The 15,742-nt window shown below is 42.9% G+C and overlaps 2 protein-coding genes across 3 annotated transcripts in view; one reads left to right on the top strand and one right to left on the bottom strand.

Moving 5' to 3' along the window:
• MTHFD1 (methylenetetrahydrofolate dehydrogenase, cyclohydrolase and formyltetrahydrofolate synthetase 1) overlaps positions 1-15,742 on the top strand; it is a 75,162-nt gene that overhangs the window by 4,917 nt on the left and 54,503 nt on the right. For both annotated transcript variants that reach the window (XM_003924423.4, XM_039469356.2), the window contains exon 2: positions 7,201-7,285. In XM_003924423.4, coding sequence (XP_003924472.1) covers positions 7,201-7,285 — 85 coding nt within the window. The remainder of the gene's footprint in view (positions 1-7,200; positions 7,286-15,742) is intronic.
• ZBTB25 (zinc finger and BTB domain containing 25) overlaps positions 8,931-15,742 on the bottom strand; it is a 109,700-nt gene continuing 102,888 nt past the window's right edge. Inside the window, exon 5 of the mRNA XM_003924424.4 lies at positions 8,931-9,562. The gene's annotated coding sequence lies outside the window, so the exon portion shown is untranslated. The remainder of the gene's footprint in view (positions 9,563-15,742) is intronic.

Genomic DNA, 15,742 nt, shown 5'->3' with positions numbered 1-15,742 from the left:
AAAAAAAAAAAAAAAAAAAAAAAAAGCTGGCCTAGCACAGAGGAGGGTCCTTGGAGTAGAGGGAAATGGCTCCCTTCTCTAATTGACTCAGTAGAGTTTGGTAGAACAGAGGTTAAGGGGCAGGGACTCCTTGCGTGACCTTGGAAAGTTAGCCTCACTTTCCTCTCTGTGCAATAGGGATGATGAGAACTATCGACTTCCTGAGGTTGCCCCAAGGATTCAAAGAATGTAAGATTCTCAGAACAAGCTTCTGTGACATCCCATCCACAGTGCAGAAGGCCCCCATTCCCCCGGCACTGTAAGATTTGCTCTCCTTTGCTCCCCTTAATAGACTAAAAAGCAGCTTCTGGCACCCTGTAAATCCTCGACCTTGAAGAATTGGGTGGTTAAGGGTGCCACAGTCAAGATTCCTCAGCCACTCAGCTATCACCCTTCCCCTCAATTTTGCAGTTTATGGAGTGGGGAGGGGGCAAAGAAAAAAAAATTTTGCAGTTTATGAAACTTTAGCCAGAATCTAAGTAACTTGCCTGGGTGTTCCAAGGCTGGTGGCAGAGGCCCCATGGTGCGTTTTCCTTCCCTTCCATGGGCTTGTCACTGGCTTGCTAGAAGGAATTGCAAACTTCTACCCCCCAGCAGGAGACACCCTGGCTTTAGTTCTCCCTGTGACCTTTCCATTATGAGGAAATGATTCCACCTATCAGTCTGGTTGGGAAGCACCCAAACAGATTTTCTGAAGTCATTTTCGAGGTTATAGTCCAATTTTGACTGGTTAGAGACAGGTCAGACTTACTTTGCTGGCTAAGTAATTATTTTTTCTTTTTTTTTTTTTTTTTTGCCTCTCACCACTAGTCTGGATAGGAGATGTACTGCTTCGGATCTGGGGCTTGAGAAGTTCCAGGAGATCAGGGAGCATTTCTGTGAAAAGTTTGGCCAGAGCCTGTCAGCAACTTAATCTTGACTGCAATGAATGACTGACTTAACATGATAAATGATCTTTGGGTAAATACCAGTCCCTCCTTAGTAAGCAGCCTTTTAGACTTAACCTTTTCTACCTGAGGTTTTCATTTAGTCTTTTTGAAAAGCAGGAAGGCCAGGTCCCTGTGAGGGTTTTCTCATTATGAGCTCTTGGCAGGTTCTTCCCTCAAAGTGGAGAACACTTCCTTTCCCCATTCTTTCCACATTCCCCTCTGATGATCCAGAGGCCTGCAAGGGACCTAGAGCTGTTCATTGGAGCCTAGTCAGCTCTGGTAACCAGAGCTGATCAGGTAATCCTCAAGTAGTCAGACTAACTCTCAGTGTTAGAATTAGGGGTCTGTCTGTTCTCACCAGCAGACCTGCGGCATCAGCTCTCCTTTGTTGACATATAGTTAGGTATAACTTCTTACAGAGCCTCATACTCAGAGCCAACCCTGTCTTGTCTCAGAACTCTTGCTACTGGCAGAAGGTGATAAAATTGTGGCCTAGAGGCCAAATGTTTTGTTTTGCTTGGCTTAAAGAATTAGTTTTTGTTTGTTTTTTGAGATGGAGTTTCACTCTTGTTGCCCAAGCTGGAGTGCAATAGTGCAATCTTGGCTCACTGCAACCTCTGCCTCCCAGGTTCAAGTGATTCTCCTGCCTCAGCCTCCCCAGTAGATGGGATTATAGGGACGCACCACTATGACAGGCTGATTTTTTGTATTTTTAGTAGAGATGGGGTTTCATCATGTTGGTCAGGCTGGTCTTGAGCTCCTGACCTCAGGTGATCCGCCCACCTTTGTCTCCCAAAGTGCTGGGATTACAGGCATGAGCCACCACACCTGGCCTAGAATTAGTTTTAAACATTAGATTACTTCCCAGCACATTTATGCCTGTAGTTACACATAAAAATCTGGGTGCTTGACTTTTTGAAATGAATGAAAAGTTTAGCAATACTGTACTGTCTACATGCTACCAATTCGTTGGATCTGAGTAGATGCTGCCTGCCCCTCTCCTCCTTGAGGAGGTGGGGGAGGGGGACCACATTTTTCAGGAATCCTACCACACTTGGTTGCCTGTACCAGGACTCCAAAGGCGCTTTTCTGTTTGTGACCTTTCTCTGAATGAACTTACAATTCACTTTTAAAATCCTAAGTTTTATGAAGCCTTAACCAATCTAACCTAATCTATAGCTCCATTTACTGCTATTAGATCAGAGGTTGTCAAATGGGACAGTTTTTTCCTCACTCTACCTCAGGGCATTTGGGCATTTCTGGAGTCTTTGGGTTGTCATATGGGGAAGGGCTGTGCTATTGGCATCTAGCAGTAGAGGCCAGGACTGGTGCCCAGCGTCCCGAAGGGCACAGGATAGTCCCCATAACAAAGGATGATCTGATCCAAACGTCAGTGGTGCTGAGATTGAAAAACCCTGATCCAGAAGCTTAAAGTGAGTTATTGTGTCATTGTGTATGTGGATTAATGATAGTCTTTACCCTAAGAATTAGGGATTCATTAAAGTTTTACACTATTCTGAGTTATTTTCATGTCATAAATATCAAGCAATTTGCCATTGGTTTCTGGTTTTTTTCTTTTTTTTTCTTTTTCTTTTTTTTTGCCATTGGTTTCTAAAGGCTTTGAGTTAGAGAGAATTGGATGGAAGAACTTTATATTATAAACTTTCAATGAAGCATAAAATAGTTTCCTCACATTAAGCTTTCAAACAGGTATTTGAGGTACCTGTCAAATTTGGTAAATGTTTGGGTTAAATTATAATTTTTGTTTGGTAAATATTTTGAAATGTAATAATAGTACTATTATCAATTGACTGTCTTGTATACTGGTATAATGTAGCTTTTACTATATTAGTGATCGGTGAAAACAATCAGTTTTCTTTCAACAAGAAGGTAATTTAGAGGCCAGGCGCAGTGGCTCAAGCCAGTAATCCCAGCACTTTGGGAGGCCAAGGCAGGTGGATCATGAGGTCAAGAGATCGATACCATCCTGGTCAACATGGTGAAACCCTGTCTCTACTAAAAATACAAAACATTAGCTGGGCATGGTGGCGCGTGCCTGTAATCCCAGCTACTCAGGAGGTTGAGGCAGGAAAATTGCCTGAGCCCAGGAGGCAGAGGTTGTGGTGAGCCAAGATCGCGCCATTGCACTCCAGCCTGGGTAACAAGAGCGAAACTCTGTCTCAAAAAAAAAAAAAAGGTAATTTAGTCTTTTTTTCTTTCTTATCTTCTCCCTCCCTCTTTCCCTCATTCTCTCCCTCCCATCCTCCCTTCTTCCCTTTGATGAAGTCTCGCTCCTGTTCCCCAGGCTGCAGTGCAATGGCATGCAATGGGCTTCACTATGTTGGTCAGGCTGGTCTGGAATTCCTGACCTCAGGTGATCTGCCTGCCTTGGACTCCCAAAGTGGTGGGATTACAGGCATGAGCCACTGCACCCAGCCCTATTTTTTATTATGCATGTATTTATTTATTATTTATTGAGATAGAGTCTCGCCCTGTCATCCAGGCTGGAGTACAGTGGCTTGATCTCAGCTCACTGCAACCTCCGCCTCCTGAGTTTATGTGATTTTCCTGCATCAGTTTCCTGAGTTTAAGTGATTCTCCTGCATCAGCCTCCTGAGTAGCTGGGACTATAGGTGCCTGCCCCAACGCCTGGCTAATTTTTGTATTTTTAGTAGAGATAGAGTTTCACCATGTTGGCCAGGCTGGTTTCAAACTCCTGACCTCATGCAATCCACCTGCCTCGGCCTCCCAAAGTGCTGGGATCACAGGCATGAGCCACCGAGCCTGGCCTCAAATATATGTATTTCTTGGAACACTAGGTGGCCTCACAATCACAATTATTTTTACAAGGAACTACATATTAAGTTTTAAAAAATTTTATGAAGTATTTTTTAGTATGAAAATGTTAATGAACAAATGAAATAAATAAACAAATGAACAAAATGGGAATAAAACATGTTAAATAAAATATTTGTGTTCTGCATTTAAAAAATCTTGTAACAGTAATCTATTGGGGCAGGGGAATAAATTGTGTCCTTGTTTAGAGGAAGCTCTATATGTTGGTGAATGTTCTTGCTTCTTCTCTGATCAGTTACTAAAGGTGTTTTCCGTGTGCCATTTGAGAATTATTTGAGAGCTACTCTAAGGTCGTGGCACATTTCAGCATTTTTCTTGTCTAAAGACAGCTTTATTTTAATCATGTAAATTTCATGCTGCCTCCTTTGCCTACCATATAGCTTTTGTTGAAATGTCCGTGTTATATTTTATTTTTACTCATTTTTCTATATCCATAACATGAGTTAAAGGTTATATTTTGCGATGTGTTTTTCTCTATCATAACATGTTAAAGATTTAAAATTGAGCCATGATGTTAAACAGTGAATTGGAATTTATAATGGATTTCAGCAAGAATGATTATATAAGACCTTGGGCAAAAGAGAGCCTGAGTGACTGTGTAGGCATATTAGGCTATGCCCAGCACCACATCTGATTGTCATTCAGGGGAGCAGCAAGGGCTGGAACTGCTGGGGAGTAAAAACTCTTGTCTCAGAGCAGAACTGTGGCCTCTATCCAGGTCCAATCCCAGTTAAAAAAATAAAAAGATCCAATGGTCTATTCTTCTTTTGAACTATATAATTGTAGAGAATACTGATTTGAAAAAAAAAAAATCACCAACTAGAAATAAAATTTGAGTTGAGTGCAGTGGCTCATACTTGTAATCCCAGCATTTTGGGAGGCTGAGGTGGGAGGATCACTGGAGCTCAGGAGTTCAAGACCAGCCTGGGCAACAAGGCAAAACCCCATCAATACAAAAAACACAAAATTTAGCAAAAATTAGCTGAGTATGGTGGTGTGCACTTGTAGTAGCAGCTACTTGGGAGGCTGAAGTGGGAGGGTGGCTTGAGTCCAGGAGGTGGAGGCTGTAGTGAGCTGGGATTACACCATTGCACTCCAGCCTGGGTGATAGAGCCAGACCCCCCACCCCCCGCTCTCTTTCTCTCTCTCTCTCTTTTTTTCTTTCTTCAAGTCTAGTTTCTGTGACTTGCCTTAGAAAACCCTGTCTCATAAAATAAAATAAATAAATAAATCAAAATCAAAATAAATAAAATTTGGGAATCTTGGGTATGACTTCTTTCTTGTACCCTTCAACATTCTTGACTAGGCCAGTCCAAATAATTTATTTCTTGTGTGCCTGTTTATGTCAGTTTTTTGTGAAGTGTGGAGAAGTGGAGCTGGGAGTAACCAAATTAGAATGAGGAAAGAGATGTTTGTGAATTTCTATGTATATTATTTGTCAAGTGTGGTAAAGGTGGGTAAGATGAAGAAAGATAATTTACAAAACTGGTTCTCCAAGAGGGACAGAGTTTGTTCAAGGTGAACGTTGTATCATATATCATAACTGGGCAAGGTTGACCTATTTGAATATTTATTTATGGATATAATTTACTTGACATCCTAATGTATTGTTGAGAAGCTGCGTGTTGGTAAATTGATCATCTTAGTTTTGCAAGAGGTTATACTTTTTTTTTTCACTCTAATAAGGAAACTGCAGGAGGTTATACTTTTAGCCTTGTGTTAAATTCTTTGTAAGGAATATTCCTTTGTGAAATAGAATATAATTTGTAAGTTCATACTGAATTTGGAGTGGCTTTTGTTGATTTATCATTCAACATTATGTGGATAACCTGTGGATATCATCTTACTAGTGCAGGTTGAGCAAAAGGTATGTGCTTGAGTTCTTTCCTGTAAAATTTTTTCATGACAGCACTTGGAGAGGGGAAATGTGAAAAAAGATGACGATCGGTACTTTGTAGAAGTGTTGGTCTAAGTTTTCATTTACTTACTATATGATTTTGAATGCCATCAACTAGTACATTTTCAATTATCCCTGAACCCCATGGCCCAGTTGGTGTCAGTAGGAGTTAGAAAAGATCCGCTTATGGCTGGATATGGTGGTTCATGCCTCTAATTCTAGCAATTTGAGAGGCCGAGGTGGTGGGGGCGGATTGCGAGGTCAAGAGATCGAGACCATCCTGGCCAACATAGTGAAATCTCATCTCTACTAAAAATACTACCAAAAAAAAAAAAAAAAAAAAAAAAAAACCGGGCATGGTGGCACATTCCTGTAGTCCCAGCTACTCGGGAGGCTAAGGCAGGAGATCGCTTGAACCTGGGAGGCAGAGGTTGCAGTAAGCCAAGATCATGCCACTGTACTCATGGTGACAGAGCAAGACTCCATCTCAAAAAAAAGAAAAAGAAAAGATCTATGTCTACTTGTGGCCTGGAAAATTAATGTTAAGTTCCTGGCGTATATTAAACCAGATAATGTCCATTCAGTAGTGTTTTTATTTTTTATTATTTTGGAGACAGTCTTACTCTATCACCCAGGCTGTAGTGCAATGACACCATCATAGCTCACTGCAGTCTCAACCTCCTGGGCTCAAGCCATCCTCCTGCCTCAGCCTCCTGAGTAGCTGGGACTACAGGTGCCTGCCACCACTCCCAGCTAATGTTTTATTTTTTGTAGAGATGGGGGTCTCACTGTGTTGCCCAGGTGAGTCTTAAACTTCTGTTCCAAAGCAATCCTCCCTCCTATCCTCCCAAAATACTGAGATTATAGGCATGGACCATTGCCTGCTCCTAGCTAGTTTGTTTTTTATTTACAAGAGAAATACAAGCTGGGTGTGTTGGCTCCTGCCTGTAATCCCAGCACTTTGGGAGGCTGAGGCGGGTAGATCACCTGAGGTTGAGTGTTCGAGACCAGCCTGACCAACATAGAGAAACCCTGTCTCTACTAAAAATACAACATTAGCTGGGCATCATGGCACATACTTGTAATCCCAGCTATTCAGGAGGCTGTGGCAGGAGAATTGCTTGAACCCAGGAGGCGGAGGTTGTGGTGAGCTGAGATCACGCCATTGCACTCCAGCCTGGGCAACAAGAGTGAAACTCCGTCTCAAAAAAAAAAAAAAAAAAAGAGAGAGAGAGAAATACAGGCCAGGTGCAGTGGCTCTCACCTGTAATCCTAGCACTTTGTGAGGCCCAGGTAGTAGATCGCTTGAGCCCAGGAGGTCAAGGCTGCAGTGAGCCTTGATTGTGCCACTGCACTCCAGCCTGGGCAACAGAGCGAGACCCCCTTGTCATAAACAAACAAAAGAGAAATACATCTAATAATCTGTATCACTTATTTTTACTTGAAACATGCAGTGTTAACTCCACCCTTTTTCTCCAGGCAAATAAAGACGAGACTGAAGAATCAAGTGACTCAGCTGAAGGAGCAAGTACCTGGTTTCACACCAGGCCTGGCAATATTACAGGTATTATGATTGTGTATTTCCATTAATGTTGTCCTTGCTTGATCTCTTAGTATCATTTCAGACCTCTCCCTCTACTTTTTTTTTTTTTTGGTGGGGAGTGGAGGGGCTGTTGTGGAATCTCATGCCTTTTCAGTCTCTCTTGGCAGGTTCCCCATCTTTGGTTCAACTTCGAAATGTTGGCATATAATGGCCCTCTTTTCTTCTCTGTGGATACCCTTTCTCTACTCTCTAAGCGTGTGTGTCTCTTAACCTTTGGTCTTATTAGGGCCCCTTTATAATCTTTTTTCTTTAATTCAGTGTATTTATTTATTTATTTTTGAGACAAGGTCTTGCTCTGTCACCAGGCTGGAATGCAGTAGTGTAATCATAGCTCACTGTGGCATTGAACTTCTGGCTTCAAGCAGTCCTCCTGCCTCTGCCTGCTAAAGCATTGGTATTATAGGTGTAAGCTACTGCGCCTGGCCCCCTTTACACTCTTTTTTTTTTTTTTGAGATGGAGTTTTGCTCTTGTTACCCAGGCTGGAGTGCAATGGCGCAATCTCGGCTCACCACAACCTCCGCCTCCTGGGTTCAGGCAATTCTCCTGCCTCAGCCTCCTGAGTAGCTGGGATTACAGGCACGCGCCACCATTCCCAGCTAATTTTTTGTATTTTTAGTAGAGACGGGGTTTCACCACGTTGACCAGGATGGTCTCGATCTCTTGACCTTGTGATCCACCCACCTCAGCCTCCCAAAGTGCTGGAATTACAGGCTTGAGCCACCGCGCCTGACCTCCCCCTTTACACTCTTAAAGATGTAAGACCTCAAGGAGCTATTGTTTATACAAATTTATTTTTTTAATTTTAATTTTTTTTTTTAAATTTCTTTCTTTTTTTTAAAGACAGGCTGGTCTTGAACTCCTGACCTCAGGTGATCCGCCAACCTTGGTCTCCAAAGTGTGTGGATTACAGGCGTGAGCCACCACGCCCGGCTTTATACAGATTTATTAATTAATGTTTACTATATTAGAAATTAGGAAATTTTGGCCAGGGGTGGTGGCTCATGCCTGTAATCCAGCACGTTGGAAGCCTGAGTTGGGTGGATCACCTGAGGTCAGGAGTTTGAGACTAGCCTGCCCAAAATGATGAAACCCCATCTTTATTAAAAATACAAAAATTAGCTGGGTGTGGTGGTGGGCGCCTGTAATCCCAGCTATTCAGGAGGCTGAGGCAACAGAATTGCTTGAACACAGGAGGCAGAGGTTGCAGTGAGCCGAGATTGTGCCACTGCACTCCAGCCTTGGCCAAAGAGAGAGACTCCGTCTCAAAAAAAAAAAAAAAAGAGAGAGAGAGAACAATTAGGAAGTTTTAAAAATGTTTATTCATTTAAAAATGTCAATAGTAAGCTCATTTATTTATGTTTTTATTTTATTTTTATTTATTATTTTTGTTTTTTTTTTTTTGAGATGGAGTCTTGCTCTGTCTCCAGACTGGAGTGCAGTGGTGTGATCTTGGCTCACTGCAACCTCACCTCCTGGATTCAAGTGATTCTTCTGCCTCAGCCTCCCAAGTAGCTGGGATTACAGGCGCACGACACCATGCCCAGCTATTTTTTGTATTTTTAGTAGAGACAAGGTTTCACCATGTTGGCCAGGATAGTCTTGATCTCTTTTTTTTTTTTTTTGAGATAGAGTTTCGCTCTTGTTACCCAGGCTGGAGTGCAATGGCGCGATCTCGGCTCACCGCAACCTCCGCCTCCTGGATTCAAGCAATTCTCCTGCCTCAGTCTCCCGAGTAGCTGGGATTACAAGCGTGCACCACCATGCCCAGCTAATTTTTTTTTTTTTTTTTTTTTTTTTAGTAGAGACGGGGTTTCACCACGTTGACCAGAATGGTCTCGATCTGTTGACCTCGTGATCCACCCGCCTCGGCCTCCCAAAGTGTTGGGATTACAGGCGTGAGCCACCGTGCCTGGCCTAGTCTTGATCTCTTGACCTCATGATCTGTCCACCTTGGCTTCCCAAAGTGCTGGGATTACCAGTGTGAACCACTGCACCCAGCCAATAACTTTTTTTTTTTCTTTTTTTTTTGATGACTGGTCAATGTTTTTTTCCAATAACTTTTTTAAAACCAAAATTTAGTGAAAAGAGGGGCATTATTTTACATTTGTACACACCTCTTTCCTGTATGGCTTAATAGAAGTGAGCTGGAGTCCCTGCTGCCTCTGCATTCAGTCTTTTGCTTTGTGCTGGTTTCATTGATATATATGGAGAAAATTTGGCTTCTTACAGATGTGTAGCTATAAAAGAGAAGAATTTGTAAAATAGTGTTTCCAGGTAATTGTGGATATTTTTCTTTGACAATGTATCAGGACTCAGTAAGTAAAGTTTTAAAAGATTAATTGCAATGTAGAATCTGAAACAGCCATCAGTGAACTTTGCTACTTTGTTACATCTTCTCAGACTCTCATACTTTGTTACATCAAAATGTTACATTTGGAATGAATATTTACCCCATGCATGGTTTTGTAACATCCTTTGTTCCTCATTTGGAAAATAATAGTTCCCTGAATTATGCAGATCTTCCAAATGTTAACATTTCGTTATGCAATATAAAAGAATTGCAATCATTAACATCACCAACAAGCTCATCAGAGAAATTTTCAAGTATTGAGAAGCTGTCAAGCTCACAAGGGTGGATAAAAAAATTTTACATTTCATCCAAAAACTCAACATTTTATCATTGGCAACAAATACAATTAATTGTTTTCCTTGAAATACCAGGCTTACTTGATTTATTTTTGAGAAAATATTTGTCAGATACTCAAGCCTAAATAATCATTGCTTGTCAGTTGTTATTTCAAGTAAAAATGGTATTCCATATAGAAATGCATCTAGTTCAGCTAACTAGGCAAAAAAAAAAAAAAAAAAAAGCACAAATGCAGCCTGAACAACAAAGTGAGACCCCCATCTCTACAGAAAAATTAAAAAATGAGCCAGGAGTGGTGGTGCAGACCTGTGGTCCCAACTACATAAGAGGGAGGCAGGAGGATTGCTAGAGCCCAGAAAGTCAAGGCTGCAGGGAGTTGTGTTCATGCCACTGTACTCCAGCTTGGGTGACAGAGTGAGACCCTGTCTCAAAACAAAAACACAAATGCTTTAGTAACAACCACAACCACTGTAGTTCTGTATATAGCAGAAGTGCATTATGAGTGCTTCCCAATTCCTTACATAGACTATTAACACATGCATTCAAGAGTTGAGGCTTATTTATTATTTATTTTTTACTTTTTTGAGACAGGGTTTTGCTGTTGCTCAGTGCAGTGGCACAGTCTTGGCTCACTGCAACCTCCGTCTCCCAGGCTCAAGTGATCCTCCCACTCAGCCTTCACAGTAGCTGGGATTACAGTACAGGCATGTGCCACCATGCCTGGCTAATTTTTTTCTTTTTCTTTTTCTTTTTTTTTTTTTGAGATGGAGTCTTGTTCTGTCGCTGAGGCTGGAGTGCAGTGGCACAATCTTGGCTTACTGCAGCCTCCACCTCCCGGGTTCGAGCAATTCTCCTGCCTCAGCCTCCTGAGTAGCTAGGATTACAGGTGCCTGCCATCACGCTCAGCTAATTTTTTTTTTTTTTTTTTTAGACAGAGTCTTACTCTATCCCCCAGGCTGGAATGTAGTGGTGTGATCTCGGCTCACTGCGACCTCTGCCTCCTGGGTTGAAGTGATTCTTAGGCCTCAGCCTCCTGAGTAGCTGGGATTACAGGTGCCTGCCATCACACCCAGCTAATTTTTGTAATTTTGGTAGAGACAGGGTTTTGCCATTTTGGCCAGACTGGTCTCCAACTCCTGACCTCAGGTGATCCACCCACCTCAGCCTCCCAAAGTGCTGAGATTACAGGCATGAGCCACCTCACCCAGCCTTAATTATATGCAGTTTTTTGTAGAGATGGTTTTTCACCTTGTTACCCAGGCTGGTCTCAAACTCTGGGGCTCAAAGTGATCTCCCGCCTCAGCCTCCCAAAGTGCTGGGATTATAGGCATGAGTCACTGTGCTCCGCCAAGTTGAGAGGTTTAAGAAAATTAATAATGTGGCCAGGTGCAGTGGCTCAAGCCTGTAATCCCAGCACTTTGGGAGGCCAAGGCAGGTAGATCATGAGGTCAAGAGATCGAGACCATCCTGGTCAACATGGTGAAACCCGCCCCCTCCACCCGTCTCTACTAAAAATACAAAAAATTAGCTGGGCATGGTGGTGCGTGCCTGTAATCCCAGCTACTCAGGAGGCTGAGGCAGGAGAATTGCCGGAACCCGGGAGGCAGAGGTTGTGGTGAGCCGAGATCGCGCCATTGCACTCCAGCCTGGGTAACAAGAGCAAAACTCTGTCTCAAAAAAAAAAAAAGAAAGAAAAAAGAAAATTAATAATGTATATTTCTTCATCAAGGGCTGTCCTACTGAAACTGGCATCTAGTTTTACTGAGAGTATTTGACAATGAAGGATACCTTGACAGCTGGTCCAAAGCCATTGTCTTGATTTGTGCTGAGTCACTAGTAGTCTTATACACCGTTGCTTTTGCAACATCGGTACAGATGTCAACACAATGAAAAAGTCAAACAACATTAGAGTGTTTTTTTCTTTTTCTTTTTCTTTTTCGAGACCGAGTCTCACACTGTAACATAGGCTGGAGTGTAGTGGCACGATCTTGGCTCACTGCAACCTCCACCTTCCGGGTCCCAGTTCAAGCAATTCTCCTGTGTCAGCCTCCTGAGCAGCTGGGATTACAGCCACGTGCCACCATACCCAGCTAATTTTTGTATTTTTAGTGGAGATGGGGCTTCACCATGTTGACCAAGCTGGTCTTGAACTCCTGACCTAGTGATCAACCCACCTCAGCCTCCCAAAGTGCAGGGATTATAGGCGTGACCCACTGTGCCCAGCTATAGTGGTATTATGATGAAACTAGTCTGACTCTCATTAATCTTTCAGAAGGCCTTGGGGGGTCCCTCAAGAGTCAGAACCATTACTTCAGGCAGTTTCATCTATCAGGCCAATGACTTCTAAATCTAGATCTCTTCTGAGCTCCAGGCTCCTTGGTCTGGGACACCACTTGTTTCCTTCCCTCCTTCTAATCTCCTTTGCTTGTTATTGCTTATCACCCTAATACCTAAACCAGGCATCCCCAGACTTTTTACACAGGGGGCCAGTTCACTGTCCCTCAGACCATTGGAGGGCCGCCACATACTGTGCTCCTCTCACTGACCACCAATGAAAGAGGTGCCCCTTCCTGAAGTGCGGCCGGGGGCCGGATAAATGGTCTCAGGGGCTGCATGTGGCCCACGGGCCATAGTTTGGGGACGCCTGACCTAAACCATCTGAATACCTTGGGGCTCAGCTTTGAGATCTCTTCCCCATTTTATTCTTTCCCTAAGTGGCCTCACACAGTCCCATAGCTTCATGAGGGAATACTTCCAAATTTAGGTCTCTATCCAGAGTTTCTTCCCTGAGCTCCAGATCCACCCAGTAGGGAGACATTCAACAAATGTTTTTGGCCAGTGGCTCACACCTGTAATGCCAGCACTTTGGGAGTTTGAGGTAGGCAGATCATGAGGTCAGGAGTTCAAGATCAGCCTGGCCGATATGGTGAAACTACATCTCTACTAAAAATACAAAAACTACCTGGGAGTGGTGGCAGGCCCCTGTAATCCCAGCTACTGGGGAGGGTGAGGCATGAGAATCATTTGAACTTGGGGAGCAGAGCCTGGGTGATGGTGACAGAGCAAGACTGTCTCAAAAAAAAAAAAATTTTTTTTTTTTACAGGCAAATGTATGAAGGAATATTTACAGTCTTCATTTGCATGGCAGGAATCTCAGGGCTTTCATTTGAAACTTCCGTCAGTTTCACCCAAGTTCAGGACATATGCTCCCTGGAAATCTCTTTATTTGTATGTCTCCAACACATCATTTAATCCCTTGCTAAGTTTTTATCCCTTGTTCATCAAGAATGTCAAAGTGGGCTGGGTGCAGTGGCTCACACCTGTAATCCCAATGCTTTGGGAGGCCAAGTGGGTGGATCACCTGAGGTCAGGAGTTCAAGACCAGCTTGGCCAACATGGTGAAACCCCATCTCTACTAAAAATACAAAAATTAGCTGGGCATGTTGGCAGGTGCCTGTAATCTCAGCTACTTGGGAGGCTGAGGCAGGAGAATCACTTGAACCTGGGCGGATGTTGCAGTGAACGGAGATTGCGCCATTGCATTCCAGCCTGGGGGCACAAGAGCGAGACTTCATCTCAAAAAGACCCAAAAAATAAAAAAACAAAAATTAGCCTGGCATGGTGGTGCACACCTGTGATCTCAGCTGCTGAGGAGGCTGAGGCAGGAGAATCGCTTGAACCTGAGGGAAGGAGGTTGCGGTGAGCCCAGATTGTGCCACTGCACTCCAGCCTAAGACTCTGTCTTAAAAAAAAAAAAAAAAAAGTCAAAGTGAATAGTACTTAAATATCCCCCTCTCCTCCTCTGCTGTTTGTCTAAGAGGGCTTAGCTGAGAAGAAAAGCACAGAAGGCCTGTCACTCTCAGCCTGGCATGTTCTCTGCTGTGGTAGATTTTCCCTTTCTTGCAAATTACTAAGAATCAAAGTATATGTTGTGGGTGTATACTGGTACATTTGGCAACTGGTTATTTCTTGGCTTATTTTTGCAATTTGTTTGTTGTAGAAAGAGTAAATGTCATAGGCAAGAAGTATACTCTTTTTTTAAGCAATATTGGGAGGTGGTTTTCCCCCCATTTTAGAAATTAACTTCCAACCTTGTTTTTAAAATCTATTTATTACAAATGTTTTTATTACATAAACACTGTTCTACAGCTAGTCTCCTACGTTCTTGCTGATAAAACAGTGGTAGAATCTTTTAATTTTTTACTTTAGCTCCAAAGTCAACAACTTTCTGTGATACAAGGTTTATATAATATGTTGTAATCACATCTCCCTGCCTCAGACCTCTAGTCTTTTCCACTCTGGGGCTGGCACCACCATCTTCCCACATGTTCTGAGCAGAAGCCTAAGGACCTCTCTTTGGGAACTCTCTTCCTTACTCTCTACATCCGATTAGGGGCTATTCTATTGATTCTGCCTCTCATTAACTCTTGGAATCTGTTGCCTTCTCTTGATTCCTACTCTTCCCTCCTCTGGGGCCACTATAAGTTACCTGCTTAGTGATTTGGGGGTTCTATCTAGATGCCTCCTGTCCATCCTGACCACAATTGCAGCCCTTGTTAAAATGCAAGTCTGATCACAATCTATCCAGCCACACTCACTCCTCATCCTTTACCAGAAGGACAGTACAGGTTGAGTATCCCTTATCTGAAATGCTTGGGAGGAGAGTGTTTTGGATTTCGTTATCTGCATTTACATAGGGATGATACCCAACTCGAAACACTCAATTTATTTATGTTTCATTATATACCTTATATACTTGTGTGTGTGTGTGTGTGTGTGTGTGTGTGTGTGTATTATTATTATTATTTTGAGACAGAGTTTCGCTCTTGTTGCCAAGGCTGGAGTGCAATGGGTGCAATGGTGCAATCTCAGCTCACTGCAACCTCCTCCCCCCGGATTCAAGGAATTCTCCTGCCTCAGCCTTCCAAGTAGCTGGCATTACAGGCACGTGCCAACACGCCCAGCTAATTTTTGTATTTTAGTAGAGACAAGGTTTCACCATGTTGACCAGGCTGGTCTTAAACTCCTGACCTCAGGTGATCCACCTGCCTCAGCCTCCCAAAGTGCTGGGATTATAGGCATGAGCCACCATGCTCGGTCAGTTTTATGTATTTTTTTTTTTTTTTTTTTTTTAGAATTTTATGTATTTTTAATAATGTGCATGACATAAGCCATCACATGAGGCCAGGTGTGGAATTTTCCACTTTTGGCATTGTCAGTGCTCAAAGTTTCTGATTTTGGAGGATTTTGGATTTGTGGGGTTTTTTTTTTGTTTGTTTTTGTTTTGTTTTGTTTTTTTTTTGAGACAGGGTGCCACTCTGTTGACCAGGCTGGAGTGCAGGGACCTGATCGTGGTTCACTGCAGCCTCCATCTTCCTGGCTCAAGCTATCCTCCCGCATTAGCCTCCTGAGTATCTGGGACTACAGGTATCTAGCTAATTTTAGTATTTGAAACACAGTTTCTCCATATTGCTCAGACTAGTATCAAACTGAGCTCAAGTGATCCACTGCCTTGGCCTCCCAAAATGCTAAGATTACAGGTGTGAGCCACCGTACCTGGCTGATTTTGAAGTTCTGAGTTAGGGATGTTCCACCTGTATTACTTATAATACAAATGATGTTTATATTTCTAATTGTTCTATGTTTTATACTACCCTACAAGGTAGGAGATATCCTCTTATAGTCATAGTAACTCATGGTCAAAGATCCTGGGTAGCTTGCCCAAAGCCAGTCAGGAAGGAACTGAGTCTGGGAAATGAACCCACTTCTG

Source organism: Saimiri boliviensis, chromosome 2 (assembly GCF_048565385.1).
Source record: "Saimiri boliviensis isolate mSaiBol1 chromosome 2, mSaiBol1.pri, whole genome shotgun sequence".
Classification (NCBI taxonomy): Eukaryota; Metazoa; Chordata; class Mammalia; order Primates; family Cebidae; genus Saimiri; species Saimiri boliviensis.
The sequence above is the reverse complement of the archived record's forward strand: the minus strand, read 5'-3'. Positions and strand labels throughout refer to the sequence as shown.